This window comes from Struthio camelus, chromosome 7, assembly GCF_040807025.1.
Source record: "Struthio camelus isolate bStrCam1 chromosome 7, bStrCam1.hap1, whole genome shotgun sequence".
In the NCBI taxonomy this organism is placed as follows: Eukaryota; Metazoa; Chordata; class Aves; order Struthioniformes; family Struthionidae; genus Struthio; species Struthio camelus.
The window spans coordinates 24103268-24120173 of record NC_090948.1 but is presented as its reverse complement, the minus strand read 5'-3'; the positions used below and the strand labels follow the sequence as shown (position 1 = coordinate 24120173).

Sequence of the window (16906 nt, the reverse complement as noted above, 5' to 3'; positions counted from 1 at the left end):
AGAGAAGCTACCTTACACTACGGTGGAGACAGCCTTTTTCTTTTTTCTTCTTCCTGGGGGTAATTTGGCTATGAACTATACAGCACAAGCCTTACAGCAGGGTCAGGCGGCAGGGGAGGGGAAGCTTGCTGTGCCACATGCAGTAGTGTCCTGCAGCACCCAGACAGAGCTACAGCCGCAAGTGTAGGTGGAGGCCACGGCAGGAGAACAGACACATCACACAGGGCATTAAAGAATCAGAAGAAAGAAATTAAACTAGAGTTTCTCCAAGTAGGAGACCAGGAGGGAGCTTCCTAATCACCTTAGCTGCAAGGAGGCATCAGATATTGTGTCCTGGCTCAGGCCACATCTCAAACTCAGAAAGAGCCAAGAACTTGCTTTTTCTTCCAAGTCTCATGGCAAGGACTTTAAAGCTGCATCTCCAAATGTAGCTTGGGAGGGAAGAATGCAAAGCAGATACTTCCTTGTGTCATCCTTGCTTCGCTAATGAGCTCCTCAGTGGCCAGGCATTGTAGGCTGAGAGGAAGCAAGTGAGGAATGACAAGTGAGAGAGAAAGAGAAGGGAATGCAGCCTGGCAGCACAGGGTGAGAATCAAGTACTGAAGAGAGACAGAAAGGAAATTAGAGGGCTAAAACAAAAAGAACAAAAGTAGGTACCCATGTGATCCCCCCTTGCCCCCAGTCTATCCCCTATCATGGGAGATCTGAGGTGGCCCTGGAGAATAGATATGGACTGGTCCAACAATGCTTGTGGCCCCATTCAAGTGGATATTAGTAGCAAAACAGCTACAAAACAGCAAATGAACATTTTTGGAGTGGCAGATTTTAGTCAGGGAGGTAGGCTGGATCCAGCCCTGCTTTTTGCGAGAGCTGTTGGAACAGGGGGCGTTGGGATGGCAGGACACTGCATCAGCAAGTTCAGTCTATTGCAGCAGCAGAGCTCTGCATCACCTACCCCTCCTTGTCATTCTACCAAGCTCCTTTATGGCCCTGGGGAGGGCAACGAAGACAACAATCCTCCCTGCTCTCATGCCCACCAGGAACGATTTCAGACCTACTCTCTGGGGAACATCACCTGCCCACTGCCACCCCAGGTGAGCTGAAGACACTCTCCAGGGTTTTGCCTGGGGACAGCAAAGACTGCACATAACAAACAGGTTAATGGCTTGAGTGACCTCTCTGACAGGATTCATGAGTTCCTTTGACTTCAGCAGAAGCACTGGGGTCTTAATGGCTTCAGTCTGCAAGGCTATAGGACAACTGTTTATCCAAGCTTATTATAGGCAATAAAACCTGAATTACTACATCGCTGTCATCCCTGGGGGGCAAGTTTCATCTGTGCTAAGTGCCTCCTGTCTCCTAATACGTTTCTGGCTGAATACTCCTGTATGATATGACATGGCTTGCAAATTAGACTGTCAAGGAAAGATCTTCCAAATTTGACAGTTTTGCTAAGGTATGGAATATTGTTTCCATCACTTTCAGCTGAGATGCATTAGCAAGCTGTGTACCAAGTGACCTTTGTGCTATTATACAGGGCTGATCATGAATTATAGAGAAAGAAATAACTATTTAGAATCTTGCTGTAAAGATACCAGCCTATGTTTCCTTCTGCCACACTCCCACGTGAAGGGATGTATCAGCAGTTGTCACAGGTCTTCAAGATCAATAGGACAAAAGTAGTGACAACTAGTAAAGATCTCTCCCCTAGATTATAACATTTGGGAAAATTGCTGCCAAACACCCAATTCTGTTGTGGCACTTCATCCTTACTGGGTTCTTCCTAAGCCAGAGGGAGTCCAGTGTTCTGGTGAGTGCAGGTCTGTCCCCTCTCCAGCTCTGAGATGGCTGGTGCACAGAGAAAGGGGTCTCTCTAGAAGAAACATGTCTACAGAGCTCCTGACCCAGTTGCACGGGTCCAAACATCAGATGACATATGCAGTGACCTCAGGAACATGTCTTGACCCACTGTCTTTCCATGCCTGATGAGCTGAGTTTACCTTTCATGCTCAAAGAGGCCAAAGTGGGAGATTCCCCTACTCAGAAGGGTTTGTGGGTAACACAGGTGGGGTTTCTGAATTCACTGACAGGTAACCTGCTTCTGTTTCCATAAAGGGAGACCAACAGCAGCACTGGGAGAAAAGTTCTAGGTAAAGGTTTATTTCTGCAGTATTCCCAGGCAAGGAGGCCAGAACACTTTTGCAAGCCTATTTCTTGTCATTTCATCTGGAAAGAACTATTGACATCCCTGAACTTGCGATTATCCCAGCACTCACTACCTCACTCCCAGGAGATTTTTTTTTTTTTTTTTGGGGGGGGGGGGGGGGGAAGTTTTTGAACTTTTTCCCTGAAAGAACATAACAGGAATTTCTTCCACAGAGAATGATGGTGAAGGACTTCAGTGAGAGCTGTTATCTCTTTGACAGTCTTACAAAGCAGCGTGGGAGGTGCCTGGCATAGCTGAGCCCCCCAGGAACAGTTATGTTGCAAAGCAGCCAGGACTTAGGCATAAGCCTAGTGTGCTGAAATGGCCCTTGGTCACATTTTCCATCTAAGTTATACATCTAAAGAAATAGGTTGTGCAGTAGGTGCAGAAAGGAGTCAGTGCAGTTCTTTCACTACTGCTATGCACAAGGTCAGGTGCTGGCTTTAAAACTGGTGACTGCCAGCATGCATAAGTAATTCAGATAAACCAGGTGGTCTGCAGGGACCTGCTGTGCCCCAGGAATTTCTGACAGAGGTCACTAATCTATCAGACCTGTTGCTGTGTTTCAAAAGCTTCACAGGTCACTTAGAATGACTAGAAGCAAGCTGTAAAAATGTCAAGTGGCCTCTCTACTTGGAAAACCATTTCCTCTTTAGTTCACCGAACTATATCCATTTGTAAACAATCAATCTCCCTGTCATCCACTCATTGCTACTAAAATGCCCCAAACCAACTATCACTATCTCGTCTTCTAAAGCACACATATTTAAGCAATAAATGACTCTTCAGAAAGAGTCCTTGAACTCAGTGATCATTTGCTCAGCTCCTATTTTATATGGATTTATCATTACCTGCTGTAGGGGGTCTATGGCATTTCTGGTCCCATTATATTATCAAACTATCATCCATAGGAACTTCACACATTTATCAAAAGGAAGACTGGAGAGCACCCAGCTGGAAAAACTGAAATTCTGAGAATCAGGTCTCGTATGTAAATATTCACAGCCTCCACAGGGAAATGTGTTCCTCTGCCAATGTGAGATTTAAAGTGACAGTTCCAGTAAAACTCATTTCTAGGACAGTGATTTTCAAGTATTCACGAATTTCTACCTTTGTAGATGGAGGCTGTGACCAGTACACTGAGAAGGGGCAATGAGATCTTTCCATAGCCTCCCACAGAAACATATTGGGCTCAAAGTTGTCCTGACTGTTCAGGAGAAGTCCTTGCTCAGATAGGGCAGCTCAAGAGCCCTGGGGATACACTGAGGCAGATTGGCATGGCTTTGGGAAGGCAGCCTGACTGCAGAGCCTCAGTGCCAGCCAAGCAGTCCCCCAGCAACTCCAGCACCAGGATCATGTCTTCAGCAGGCACGGGAAACATCAGGAGATGGGGAAATCCTCATCCCATGGAAGTCAATGGCAAAGCTCTGTGGAGCTAGATTTCCCTCCCAGAGGGGGGATCAGGGGATGGTTGCTGGTTTCTTTGATGGCATAAGAGTCATCTGATTTTGCCAAGTATTGGGGCCCTGTCCCTACAAAAACTCCCTGTGCCCATGGGACAACCATGGCCCCCCCCCCCCCCCCCCGAAAATTACACAACTCCTGCACATTGCATTGGGGCAGCTGCTGGGCTAGTGCTGAGGATCAGGTGCTAATGCAGCCCCATAAGCCAGCCGCACCCCTCAGCACATATGGTGGAAGAGTCAGCAGCAAAAAATGCCTATTGTTTCAGAAAGGAAGTGACAATTTTTCTCTTAAATTGTGGGAAATTGAGACCTCATCATTGGCAAGGAAAAAAGATCCCCTCTTTGCAGTGAAAGGGAAACACCACCTGAGCTGTATTGCTGGCAGTATTAGAGAACATGTAGCAAGTGACAGAAATAGAGAGAGATGCTTTGTAAAGGAAGGAAGGAAAATGAAGGAATGCAAGGACTGAATGGCAGAGGTAGCCTTTCACTTCCAGGTCATCATCTTGACTCCAGAGTGCTAGTCACTGCTGCCTCATAATGCTTCAAAAGCATTGTGTATAACAGGACGATCCTCTCTTACCATGCTCAATCCCATCACAGAACCTGTCCTGACAGAATGGAAATTGAATCCTTGACACAGCTGGAGCCAGACAGGGTATGCTGGTCCTCTGTAGGGTCCTGACAAACCCACTCTGGGGCTTAGCTAGCGCATCTCGCTCCCATGCTCAAGAGAAGCATACTAGTAGGAATGAAGGGTTTGACATGTCTTCCTTTGCGGGGCAGCTGTGCTTGCCTAGACATTTTTATCTAGCAAAGTCATTGGTGATGCCCTGCTCTGTCCATGTGCCACACTACAGTTTCACAGTACTGGACTTAAGTTCAGAGGGGGTTGTCTCTCCTGTACTGCACAGGAGCAGAGAGAAGAATAGGCTCTCTGAGCATCTTTGGACTGCTCACCTTGTGCCTCTGCCTGAGGCTCCACCCTTGATAACCATGCTGGTACCACACATCATGGACAGGTTTGCTGTGCACACAAACCTTGCAGCAGCCCTGGTGACAAGCAGAGGGCTGCAACAGCTCTAATGCTTCCATCATGCACTGATATCACAAAGGCAGAGAAAGACAAGCAGATGTTTGGTTCCAACTGTGCCAGCCACTGTGCACATTTAACACAGATACTTCCCATGCCAAACAACCTACAAATCAGGATGAACATTTTGAGAAAACAGGTGGACACACGGGACTGATGCAGGGAGAGCAGCACAGGGCAGCATTATTGCTAGCATGATTAGCAGCATTCGCACTATGCCAGCTGCTCAGAGTGCTGTGCTGCCACTGGCAGTGCCTGTCCCACTGCCAGCCTGGCCCCTTCCCATCACCAGTACTGCCGTTAGCCAGATACAATCAAAGTGCCCTGTGCAGTGATATACCCTTGAGTCAGTGTATCAGAGGCCATAGCCCACTCTCAGGGATCTAGCAGAGCTTAATAGGGCTTGCACAGAAAGAATAGCCAGTGAAATGTTGCTTCAGGCCCCTTTCCTACCTCCCCACCAGGCATAGTTACAAAATAAGAAGCTGGGCCTAGGTTTTGAATGCTCTGAAACTTGGGGAATTGAATACAGGCTTTGGCTCCCTTCACTGGAAGGGCAGGAGCTTTTGCAGGAATTGGACCTGGGCAGGACTGGGAATGCCTGGGAGCTTGTTCAAGTGCCTCTTGCATACAGCTTATTTGGAAGAAAGAAACTGCTTGAAAGCAATTTCATGCTTTGGCATCCATCTTCCTTCCTTAGGTCAGGCATCTCTATATTAATACTAGTGTATTAATATACTAGCTGCAGGCTCTGCTCTGGCAGCTGCTGGTTATTGTGTAACAGGAAAAGTGCACTTAGAAAAGGACATTTGAGATTTTAAAACAAGACTCCAAGAACAGGGAGGGAAGCCTTGGGACAGCAGCTAATGTGAGGATATCCACCTTTGAAGGATTTAAGCATCTCTGCCAGGCTTTGCTAACTGGCAACAGAGACATATCCTAGAAAGCAGTTTGGAAAGTGGAGCAAAGGGAGGTTCTGGAGATTTAGCTGCAAGATCTATTCCTTTCATTCCTTGTTTGTTACCTTCAGATATTAGCTAGGTCCCTGTCACTGCTTCCCCATGAGCCAGGAAGCAGTTTTAGCCTCCAGCTCCACAGGCACAGGAAGGCCAGCAACTTGCCCAAGGTTATACACATCTATCCCTGTCTGTTTAATGCTTATGTTACAACCCAGGGAATCCTGTTTGTTTCTGCTGTGACTACAGAGCCATATAACCTCTTGAGACAGCCATTAAGCAAGTGGTACAAGTCAAACTGCAACAACACTTGGCCCAGGCATGCATTTCTAGAGATACTCTGGGAAGCATTATTGATTCCTAAGCATGTACACACACACAGCTCCGCTCCCTCCAACACTGCCACACCAGCTGTTAGAAAGCCACATTTTTTTTTTTAAAGACAAAGCTAGAAAGTGATGCAGAGAACCAACTCAGAAGAAAGAAGGCAGGGGGATTTAAAAAAAAAAAAGTCCTGGCTGATTTCCCAGGGAACAGCAGTGTCAAACCTGGCTGGCCTCCAGCACAAGTAAATACATCCTACCAACCTCAATGCCACCCTTCAGCTCACTGAAGTTCTTCTTCACACCTTCTTTCAGAAGCTGCTGCACAGCACTGTAACCTTACCTCTGCAACTCACTCACTCACTCACTCACTCACTCACTCACTCACTCCCACTTCACCTTGCCAACTTTGCAATGGGCCCTCTAGTGCTGTGCAAAGCACTTATAGGCCAGCCTCAGCTAGAATTAGCCAACACAACTCTGATAGGTTCCTTGGAAATGAGCTAATTTATAGCAGCTGAGGGTCTGGTCTGGCCCACTTGTCTCTGTAGCTGCAAAGATGAGCTTTAATTGCACCCTTCTGGTGCTTGTCGGCAGTGTGCTTGAAAGAGTTGAGCATTTGTATATGCCTCTTTTGAGATCTGTAACAGGACTGATTGGCTTGTTGGAAGAATCATGGTTTAGAGTCTGTAACTCAGCTGATAAAAACTAAGACGAGACTATTCTTTTAGTGAGGTGAAGCAAGAAGAACTTGAGTTTCAGGTCACTACCTTAATCATTGGAGGTCTTTCCACTGTAGTATAGGTGACCTCACTCCCCATGGGAAAGTATCATGGAATGAATCATAATTGCATGAAAAAATAAAATGCTAACAGGCTATTCTGATGGCCTCATCACCCCAAATGGCACTACAAAGCTAACAAAACCACTGGGAGTCAGGCAGAAAGCAGCTGTTGTTCTGCGTTTTCTTTTTAAGAACAAATGATGCAGCTGTCATTCTCACCAGAAATTACTATATGCAGTGGTAGTCCTTTCCCATAGATATCTGATTGCCTTCATTTATTAATCATGCTATGCCTGCATTTCATTGGAGAGTCTCTCACTGTCTTTCTATCTGCCCCTTTTTTTCTTGCTTAACCGGTTTCACCCTGGCCTACACAAATATTTCTTTGTCTGAAATCAGGAAGCAACATACTAAAATGAGGTCTCACTGGTTATAGAAGGAGATGTTAGGTGCCTTAATTCATATTCTTGATGACTACAAAAGCTAAGATGTGTACCAGAAAGTTTGGTGGGAGGAAGAAAAATAAACAAATGAGAAGATGCAATCTCTGACCCCTCATGTGAGGGTTCCCCAAATGCCACTGACTCCAGGACCGAGAAAGTTTTGTGCTGTGAAATCATAATCCTTTGCTCTCCCAAGCTCCTTGACCACTAGCAACACTGAACGATTTCGCAGTAATTGGTTGCTCATCACTTATAGGCTGCAAACCATTGACCTAGGTAGCAATGCAGTATATGGAATGAATGAGACTGAGATGCTTAAATGTGTTGCAGAATTCTGCTGTCCTTCGTGTCCATTCCAAACCTGGGGGAGGAGGATGATTATATTTTGCATTATCACAGGGGTCTGGGAGGATAAATCCCCAGAAATGCCTGACTCCCAGTGGTTTTGTTAGCTTTGTAGTGCCATTTGGGGTGATGAGGCCATCAGAATAGCCTGTTATGATGCTTTGTCTCTAGCTGAAGGTGTTGGAGGAGGTGTTTGAGGCTGGAGAAGTGACCCTTTTCACCCCAGATCAGTAAAGATGCCATTGCATCTCCTCCCCTAGGCCTCTGATGGTGGTTTGCTGTGCATGAAGCAGTAAGCCAGGCTCCTGATTGCTTGTTCTCGGTTCAGCAACTAGCACCTTCATCCCAAGAGGATGAAGGGGGGCTGCCCAGCCCAGCACAGGTGGCTTCTGATGGGTTTTTCCCTGGCATTTCCATAGGACAAAGTCTTTCTCTTTTCCATTGCAGCCATGCGCTGCCATAGCATTGCTACCTGATGGCACTGACTGTCCCAAATGTGGCTCCTCGCAGTGGAGAAACACCTGCAAATGCTGTCAAGGGAGGCAGGCACAATTCTTTAAGTTGACAGAGGGTTAAAAGCAGTATATACCCAAGTCCCGTCGAAAGCCCATCAGATAGATAGGATTCTTCAGCCCTTTGCAAATCCAGTGTAAAACACTAAACCTATGGCTGCCTATGAACAGTGAAGGGCATCTTTCAATGGTATCCCAAGGTCTTAACATAGGATAGAAGGAATTTAAATAAAGTAGAAAATGGTTGTAATAGCTTGGCGTTGATGAGTCAAAAAATCTCCCTTGGCTGTGGACATTGCCATGAGTTTAAAATCTGGAGGAGGGAAGGCAGGGAAGTGTTATTTCAGAAATTGAATTTTGTGGGTTCAGCGAAGAGGGGCTGCAAGATGGAGCTCTCTTTGCTTCACTTCCAGCTGCAGGTCCCCTCTCTACTGACTTGCAAATGGTTATGTTTCCAGGAACGAGTTTCTGAAGCAGCTGCTCATTTGATGTCAGGCAAAAAGGAAGGAAGGAAGGTAGGAGGAAGGGATGAAAGGAAATGAAGTAGGAAGTACGATATCCTGAAAAGCGAATGCACTGTAGCCCTTTGATGTGCTGTGGCTCAGACAGTAAAGAAAGGAAAGATATTAGAGCAACTGAAGTTTTGTATAGCAGCAATTCATGGTCCATGAACAGATGGATTTGGATCTGAGATTTGCAGTTTGCTAAGGGATGGATGCAGGCTTTTCACACTGGCTCTCTGTGAACCAGAAGTCTGAGCTGTGAAATGTTAGATTCAAAAAAACACTAAGGAAACCTTGGGTCTGATCTTCCAAAAATATCAACCTTTCATCCAGAGACTGTTCTACAGATCATCCACATCACTGTGTGAAACAATTGTGATGTGGAAACAAATCTTCTTTGTCCATATGCAAAAAACCTCATGAACAAAGCTGCTCCCATGTCCTTTCTCTTTACAAGGAAGGTAGGACTTCATTTAAAGAAATGATTTCATAGTTAAAAACATACAGGAAATAAAAAAGATCTACTGTGCCTGGTTTAATTTTCCTGTGAGTACCTGCTTTTCATCACCTGCCTGTGTGCAGTGAACGCTGCTAACCAAACAGTTTGCAAATTACTTGGTGCAACCCAAAATTCACTTAGGTCTGCAGAAATCCAGATTTAGTTTTGCCATTTTCTCTTGTTTCACAATAAATTTAATCAGAGGAAATATTTTAGGCTCAAATTAGCGTTTATCGTGCTGAAAGAACAGGTGCTCCTCTGCATCTGTACACATGAAAACTCTGAAAAGTCCTTTGGCTGCACGTGTTGTTTTCTGCCTATCTACTAAATCTGTGTGCATTTATGACTCCCTCTGAAGCAGTCTGAGTCTACGAAGCACATTTCTGTTGTAGGACTTCTGTTGTCTATAAGCAAGATTCATGTAGCTCAAGAAAAACAAATTAGGACTGCCCTCCCTTCTACTTCACGAACGTAGACAGTTTTACCTTTCACATCCCTCAGGGGATGCACTATAGAATAGACTGAGTTTTGCAGTCTCTTATGACTATTTGTTTCTTTTTAAGCAGGTAAGAAGAGCCCACCTGCTGAGGACACGGTAGTGCTAACACATATGAAGATACTGAGCAATGAAGGAATTCAAAATCCAGGGTTAATACCCGAGCCTCCAGCTGACACAGATTGCACAGAAAAATCCCATCTTCCTGGTGTCAATCTCCCACTGGACTGCCAGGGAAATCTGAAGGCAACAGCCACACCAGCAAATCCAGATTATGCAGAAACGCCGGCGAGCACTGACTACATAGCCACACTGCCTGACCTCAGCACCTTTGAGTCCAAATGCCGACTTCACAGATTTTCCAAATTTGAGTCTGAGGACTCAGGGGTTGAATTGCCTAGTGGGGCTAACTCTCCATCTACGCCGACAGGTTCGGAGAAGAGCTTTGTGCTTCACAGCAGAGACTCGTTTTGTGACTCCGGGGTGCTTAGCACCTCTTCCTCTCCAGAAATTGACCATCTGATAATGAGAACATGTAAAGAGCGGGCCAGAAAAGCTAGCCATGGCCCAGAGAGTGAAAAGCAAGCTGAGTACTACAGCCAGGAGGTAGATGCTGTGCAGGTTCCTACAGCTTCCCTTGAAGACTTCAGTATCCCTCAGGAAGGACAAAGTCCCAAACAACATTTTGACCAAAGTGAAATGCAATCTCTGGAAAAGCAACCTACCCAAGAGATGGACCTTCCTAGGGAAAACACACTTCCCACTCCAGCTCCTGTAGAAGAGCCAAAGACCATTGCTGACCATTACCCAGAGACCTTTGGCAGCGTGCAAGACCTTCAGATCCATGAACATCAGCTGAAGAAGTACCCCACAAGTGACAGTCTGGATGAATATATGGACGAATGCTGTAGACTGAGCGAGGTAAGAAAGACACATAAACCAAATTGTATAGCTAGGCTTGTCCAAATAACTCTCTCAGGTTCTATTGTCTGTCAGCAAATTAGGACACATCTGAGTTATTCAAAAAATCTCCCTTGAAACTGTAGTGATCAGCAAATGGTTGCAATTGATTTTTAAGAGCTCTTTTCATGGCAGTGAAATTCTGAAGTAATTCACATTTATTGTGCTAGATGAGGATGACTAAGCTCATGAGGATCTGATGTTTCATAGAACCTTAGATTAGAGGATGTAATTGCTTCTGCTGTTAAACATAAAGGTTGTGAAGTTAGTCATCTTGCAGAATCACACCATCTCTGATACATGGGATGGGGATCAGAACATAGTGCCTATTTTAAGGCCAAGTTATTCCCGTTCCTGGGAACAGCTGGACAGCTGTTGGGGTTCAGAACTTTGGAAGAACTTGTCTAAGGGCTAGCTTATTCCTATCACAGCCTGGAGTTGGCTCAAGGGCCTCTCTCTTGAATAGTGAGTGAGCAGGGAATTTATGTGCAAACTCCTATCTTTGCTGTGCTGGAGATGGAGATCCCATTTTAAATCACCCACACAACTGTGGTGGAAACCTCTATAGTTTGAGACTGACAAACAGAGTCTTTGCATAACTGCAAAGACGTATTGTTTTCAGCAGCTTGTCCTACGCTGAACTCTGTTTCCCAGTGCTGGGTGTGCTGTGCAGCTGCTGAATCTGCCATGCAGCTACAGAATTGCTTCAGTCACTGACAGGCAAATAAAAAGCCCATCTGTACACCTGCTCCCATATTGAATGCTGGCAAAAGCTCACTCCAGTATTTGTCTGAAGCTCCACACCGATTTGCTGACAGATCGCTGACTCGCTTACCTGCTGCAGCGGCTTCCAAGAACCAGTAATGAAAAGATCTAACTGAGGAGCTAATTCTTGGGAGGGAGAGAGAGAGAGAGAGAGAGAGAGAGGGGCAGATCAAAGAGCCCCATGAGCCAAGGGGAAAGGACGGGACGGGCTAGGTGAAGAGCTATCACACAGACACACCAAACACTTTGAGCAGTGCATAACAGGCAATTCTTTTCAGTAGATGCAGTGTGCTGCTTTTCTCTCTGTTGCTCATCTCTCTAGTCATCAGAGCAGCAGGGCCTGCCACTCACATTCCCTTTTTAAGAAGCATCCCCCTCTTTAAGAGGGAAGAAAGAGATCAGAAAGATGTGTGTATCTTAAAGACATTTATTTAGGCACCCTAGTTACTCCCTATTTTAGAAGGAATTAGGTGTCTGCACCTTCTAAAGAGGTACTTCTGTTAATATTTCCTGAGTTTTTGGGAACAGTGGATTCTGCTGGCTCATCTTGAAATGTGCCACAGGGATGAGTTACCAGAAAGTGCTGATCCCAAGACTCCTGAAAAGCAGGACCTTTCGAAGATACCACAGAGGGAGTCACCTCAAATCACTAATCAGGTCTGGGGAAGAGCAGCCTGAAGTTATCAGTCTTTGGGGCTGTTTTGCCGTCACATGCTCAGTCATCACTTCCCATTCTGGGGCCTTTGTCACTGTGATAGTGATGAATTGGGATGGGAGTCAGGGAGGAAGCCAAGTGACAAATGCTATGTGCTGTGCATACAATAAACACGCTTCACCGTGACCTCTCTGCCTAGCCTTGAGCCAGTGAGCGATGGCCTTCCCCTTCAACATGCCAAACCCCTGGCGAGCAGCAAGGAAGGTCAAAGATGGGCTCTGTAGTTCAGGCCCATCTCTGTCAACATAATATATCTAGATAGCACAAACACCATATGATCACACTGAGCAGCCTCCTCCTCCTCAGAGCCATCTCACACACGGCAGAAGTAAGACATGTATTGGGCAGTGGTTCCCAAAGATACAGTGACCTAGCCTTTTGTCAGAGAGCTGGGAAAAGGACTGGAGCAAGAGAGTTTGGACACAAGGAGACTTTATAAGCAGTTACCTAAATTCCCTGTCGCGCTCTGGGGGTTTGCAGCCAGGCTGACCTTGCCTGGCAGCTCCAGCTGCCCATGACATTCCTTTAAATCCTTTGTGAAATGGAGCCTCAGTTTCCCAAAGCAAAGCATTTAAATAAACAAGAGAATAAATTAGAAAGAAGCTGAAGAGGAAATGAAGCTCTCAGTTGCTTATCTCCCCTCCTTTTTAATATCCTCACTGGCTGAGTGCTAAAGCTCTGTGCCCCAGAGCACTTTTCTTTGTTTGCTTTTAGAGCTGTATAAATACAGCTGTGGCCTAGACGCTGGGGAAGCGTGCCCCTCTTAACAGAGCATCTCCAGGCTGCTGTATCTCAAGAACAGCACTTTTCAGGCTGCTGCGAGGCCAGCTAATACCCAGGCTGGCTGGAGCAACAAACACCCGTGGCTGCTACACAGCCCTGTGGCTGCTCCATCCTATGTGTGTAAGAGCACAGGTACCGCTTATTGCAGCCCTGGAGCTTTGTCCCCTTGCTAAACCTGCACAAGTGTCCTCAGTGTCATATAGCAGAGGCAGGATGGGGTGCAACCTTTCAGAAACTGTGGCCCAGATGACCATCCAATCTTAGAGCTGATGGATGCATCTTGGTTCACTCCAGCTGAGGTTCTGCTCCATGCTCACATGGTGGTTTTCACATTTTCCTGAAACCTGTCCCAGATACAACATGGTACTTGGGAGCCAATCTCTCATCTGGCCTGATGTGGTCTCAGGGACTCAGATATCTCCTGAAATGCAATCAATGTTGTTTGAAAGACAGCAGGCCAGTTCAGCATATTCCCACTCTGTTTGGGTAGCATGGACACAAGGAGTGTGGGTAGCATGGCAAACCAAACTGCCCCATCAAATTAATTCCTATTGTGTTAAAGTCATGTTGATATAAGCCACAGCAGGCATTCTTGTAACTCTAACGCCAGGATAAGCATATTATGGCTGATAGCGGCTTCCTCAGTTCTGTTGCTGTCTTTGGAAGTACAACTGTCAAATAACAGGAGAGCAGTTGGGTTTTCCCAGCCCGGCTGGCTGCAGCGAAGCTGCCAGCACTGCGCTTGCTTGCACTCTGGCAGCCGAGGGGGAGTCAGCCACTGGATGAGGACAGACCTTGACGTCCTCCCAGCCATCTTCACTGATGAGGCCATGTCCTAGAGAACAGGAGGCGATCTGAAAAACAAATGCTGAAAAAGAGAGTCTGGAAGGACCAAATGTTTGGACAATCTGGATTCATTTGGTGAAGGCTTTGGCTGAAAATATACATCACATCATTTCAGTCTGGCATTTCTTAAACAAAACTTTTTGATCTTTTGTTTTGAGCTGGCATTATTTTGAAATTCACCTACAGTTAAAAAGATGAAAGGAAGTGGAAACTGTTAAACAACACATGAAAGATCTTTGAAGCCTAAGTAAAAGCATTTCCTTTTAAGCTATATTAAATGTTTCGGGTCAGTTTGAAGATATGTAGTTTTTGATGCTTTTGCTTTGCAAACCCTTCCTCATCCTCCATAAAGTTTACATTTAAACTCAGCCTAGCCCCCTAGAAGAAGGGAGAGGGCAGGAGCGGTGTTGGCATTCAATGAAAAAACTCATTATTCACACAGTGCTAAACTACCCCTGGCCAAAGCAGTCAAAATACTTCTTTACAGAGTGTGCTAGGGTTTGGGGGAAGTACATGGCAACCTGTGACACTGTGCCTGTAGCCTGTGCGTGCTGCTCAGAGGAAACTGCAAGTTATCAGCCAGCATGGCCATTCCTGGACAGCAGGGTGGAGCAGTCAGAAATACACAACACGATCCTTCTCTTTCCTGTTATTCACAAGCCTTTTGGTGCTGTCAGCTTCCACTGAAAAATGTTTCTCACTCAGCCCATGACGTCACTGATGGAGTATTCCAAGGCCACGATGCACGGTGTGTAATTACGTCTCTTGGCTGTTGGCACGGGTATTGCACTGCCTCCTCCTTGGCTGTGCTGTAACGCAGCAGGAGCGAGCAGAGAGGGATTTATCTGAGTGCGGAGCATTGTATAACTCAATGCTATCCACAAGAGAAAGTGAAAAGCCACTGCAGGAAGTGCAGAAACCTAAGTCATTGCAAGGAGCACAGGAGAGCTCTAGTCTGAACGAAGCAGAGCTTCACCTCTGAGCTAATCCTGCCTGCTGTCCTCAGCTTCTGCTGCCACATCCAGCCCAGAGTTTTCCAGTGAGCCCAGCTGAAGAGAAGCCCACCACGTGCATCAAAATAATAGTTTACAATTTAAATCAGGTAGGACAGAGCGCTGGATAGATGATCAGAAATGCGGATTTTGATTATACCTCACTTGGGCAAGAGACCTGAAAATGACTGTCCTTGCAGCTCCCACTGCACTTCAAACAAGTTCCCACTTGAACTTCAAACCTCTGTTGTGCTCAGATACTGCAGCGAGCACTGTTATACGCACCCAGGGACCGAGGGACAGATTCCCAGGTCTGCAACCCTGGTGATTCCAGAGGAAAAAAATGATTTTACACCAGCCAAAATGTTGACTAAAGGGCTCTAGATAAGAGCTAAATTCCCAGTGCAGATGTTGGTCCTGCATTTTTAGGCTTCCTAAGAGACCAATGGGCCAGCAAAACTGTGCTGATTTATTGCTATCTGAGTAGGGCTACATGTGCTGAAAAAAATCTGTCCCCGAAACTTAATGAGGTGAGCTCTCACACACGCAGAGATCTCTTCTCAGTAACACTGATGTAAATCCAGCTTAGTGCCCCTTAACGCCACAGGGTCAAAACTTTAGTGGTGTAACTCAGCACAGTAGAGCTGAAAACCCTGGTGCCCTTTTTTCTGGCTTAGGGTCTGGCTCAATCTGATATACCTGAAAGCAAAATCTGGCAGCTATTTACACACCAGGTTGTTACTTTCCTATTGCAACTGTAACAGTCTGTTCTAAAATTGTATCAGTCTGATGCTTTACAGCTGCACCTTCAAAACAATGGGTGAGATGCTTTTCCTGCTTTGTTGGTATCATCAACTCAAAAATGGGTACATAGCTTTGTTCCACAGTATTCAACTATCTTCATGCTGGGAACCGGAAAAATTTCAGTCCCATAGGTGAATGTTTTGAGAAGCTTCAGTTGGGAGGACAGGGACTGGAAGGGTTTCATCATGGAAAATGTGTGTAGTTTTCCTATGGTTGCTACTCCCTCAACTGCTAGCAAAACCTCTCTCTTCAGCACTGAGAGGAAAATATTTAGACCAGAATGTCACAGAGCAGGTTCTACGCTGCATGTGGCATGAAGCATAAGATAGCGAGTGGTGTTTAAATATTTCCAGTCTACCAAAAAGAAATTCCTGGAAGGGCCCCTGGAGGGGCACTCTCTGAGCTATCATCTGGGAGGCAACCTGCCAGATTACACAGACTTTCTGTATTAGATGCCTGCCATATCTGAGCAACGCTGACCCTAATGAGCCTTGCGGCAGGCAGAGCAGGGTGAAGCATCCTCCTTAAAAGCTCTTACGCTTGCGTGTTGACCCCAGAGACGGCTGACCCTGCAGGGGTGGACAGCCGCTGAAGACCTTGCCTGATTTGCCTTTTGCTCATTTGTCCTCAGTAGGACTACTACAACAAAATGGAAATTAAGTTCCTATTAAATAGCTTGAACTGCCTGCCATGAGCAGCCTCTGAAGGATGTCTGTCAAATGAGGGGCCTCCAGCATACCAGTTGTACTGGGTCAAATCTGCAGTATGCTTTAGGCCCTCGCAGTGGTAAATCCCCCTTGCCCCATGGCCTGGAGCAACTGCTCTATACCTTTCCTTCTTTTCTTCTGGGGACCTGTGGTCATTCTTAGTAGCTTGAAGTTCTCTAACTTTTGATAAAAGCCAGATTTTCTTGATGGCTGCCCAAAACATGCCTTTGCTTCCAAGTGCCTTCAGCCCTAGGCACAGACCATTGGAAATCAGACTACCTTCTGTTCTCCTCCACCTGCTTTTTTCATCCTATAAACCTAGCAGCTGTGAATACGAAGTTGCGTCTTACAGTATTAGGTGCTGGACAAACATGAAACAAAAAGACAATCCCTGCCCAAAAGAAGTCATACTCAAATGCTTCATGTTTTCTCCCCATTCCTGAGATTATAGCCAAACTTTTCAGTTTATTCTTTTTTTTACAAGAACTTGCCCGCCCCTTGTGGTCTTCCCTTGTGTCTTCAGCAGGACATCTGACTGCAACAGCAAACTGGCAGAACAGGAATTTTTTAACTGCAAAAAGAGGGAACAGAGTGGCAGAAAGCCTACATTTTCAAGGGGAATGAGGAATTTCTAACTGCCTGTTTTGGGATAGCTTAGAAAGGTCTGATTCTAAGAAGCTGGTACTCAGGTACTTTCTGAAAATCATA

General features: G+C 45.9%; 1 protein-coding gene across 4 annotated transcripts in view; it reads left to right on the top strand.

Annotated features, from left to right (window-relative positions):
* LOC104141786 (uncharacterized) overlaps positions 1–16906 on the top strand; it is a 36216-nt gene that overhangs the window by 1574 nt on the left and 17736 nt on the right. For 2 of the 4 annotated variants that reach the window (XM_068950332.1, XM_068950335.1), the window contains exon 2: positions 9697–10547. In XM_068950332.1, coding sequence (XP_068806433.1) covers positions 9697–10547 — 851 coding nt within the window. Of the gene's footprint in view, positions 1–9693; positions 10548–16906 lie in introns of all 4 variants that reach the window. The other 2 variants (XM_068950331.1, XM_068950334.1) reach the window with 1 other exon arrangement.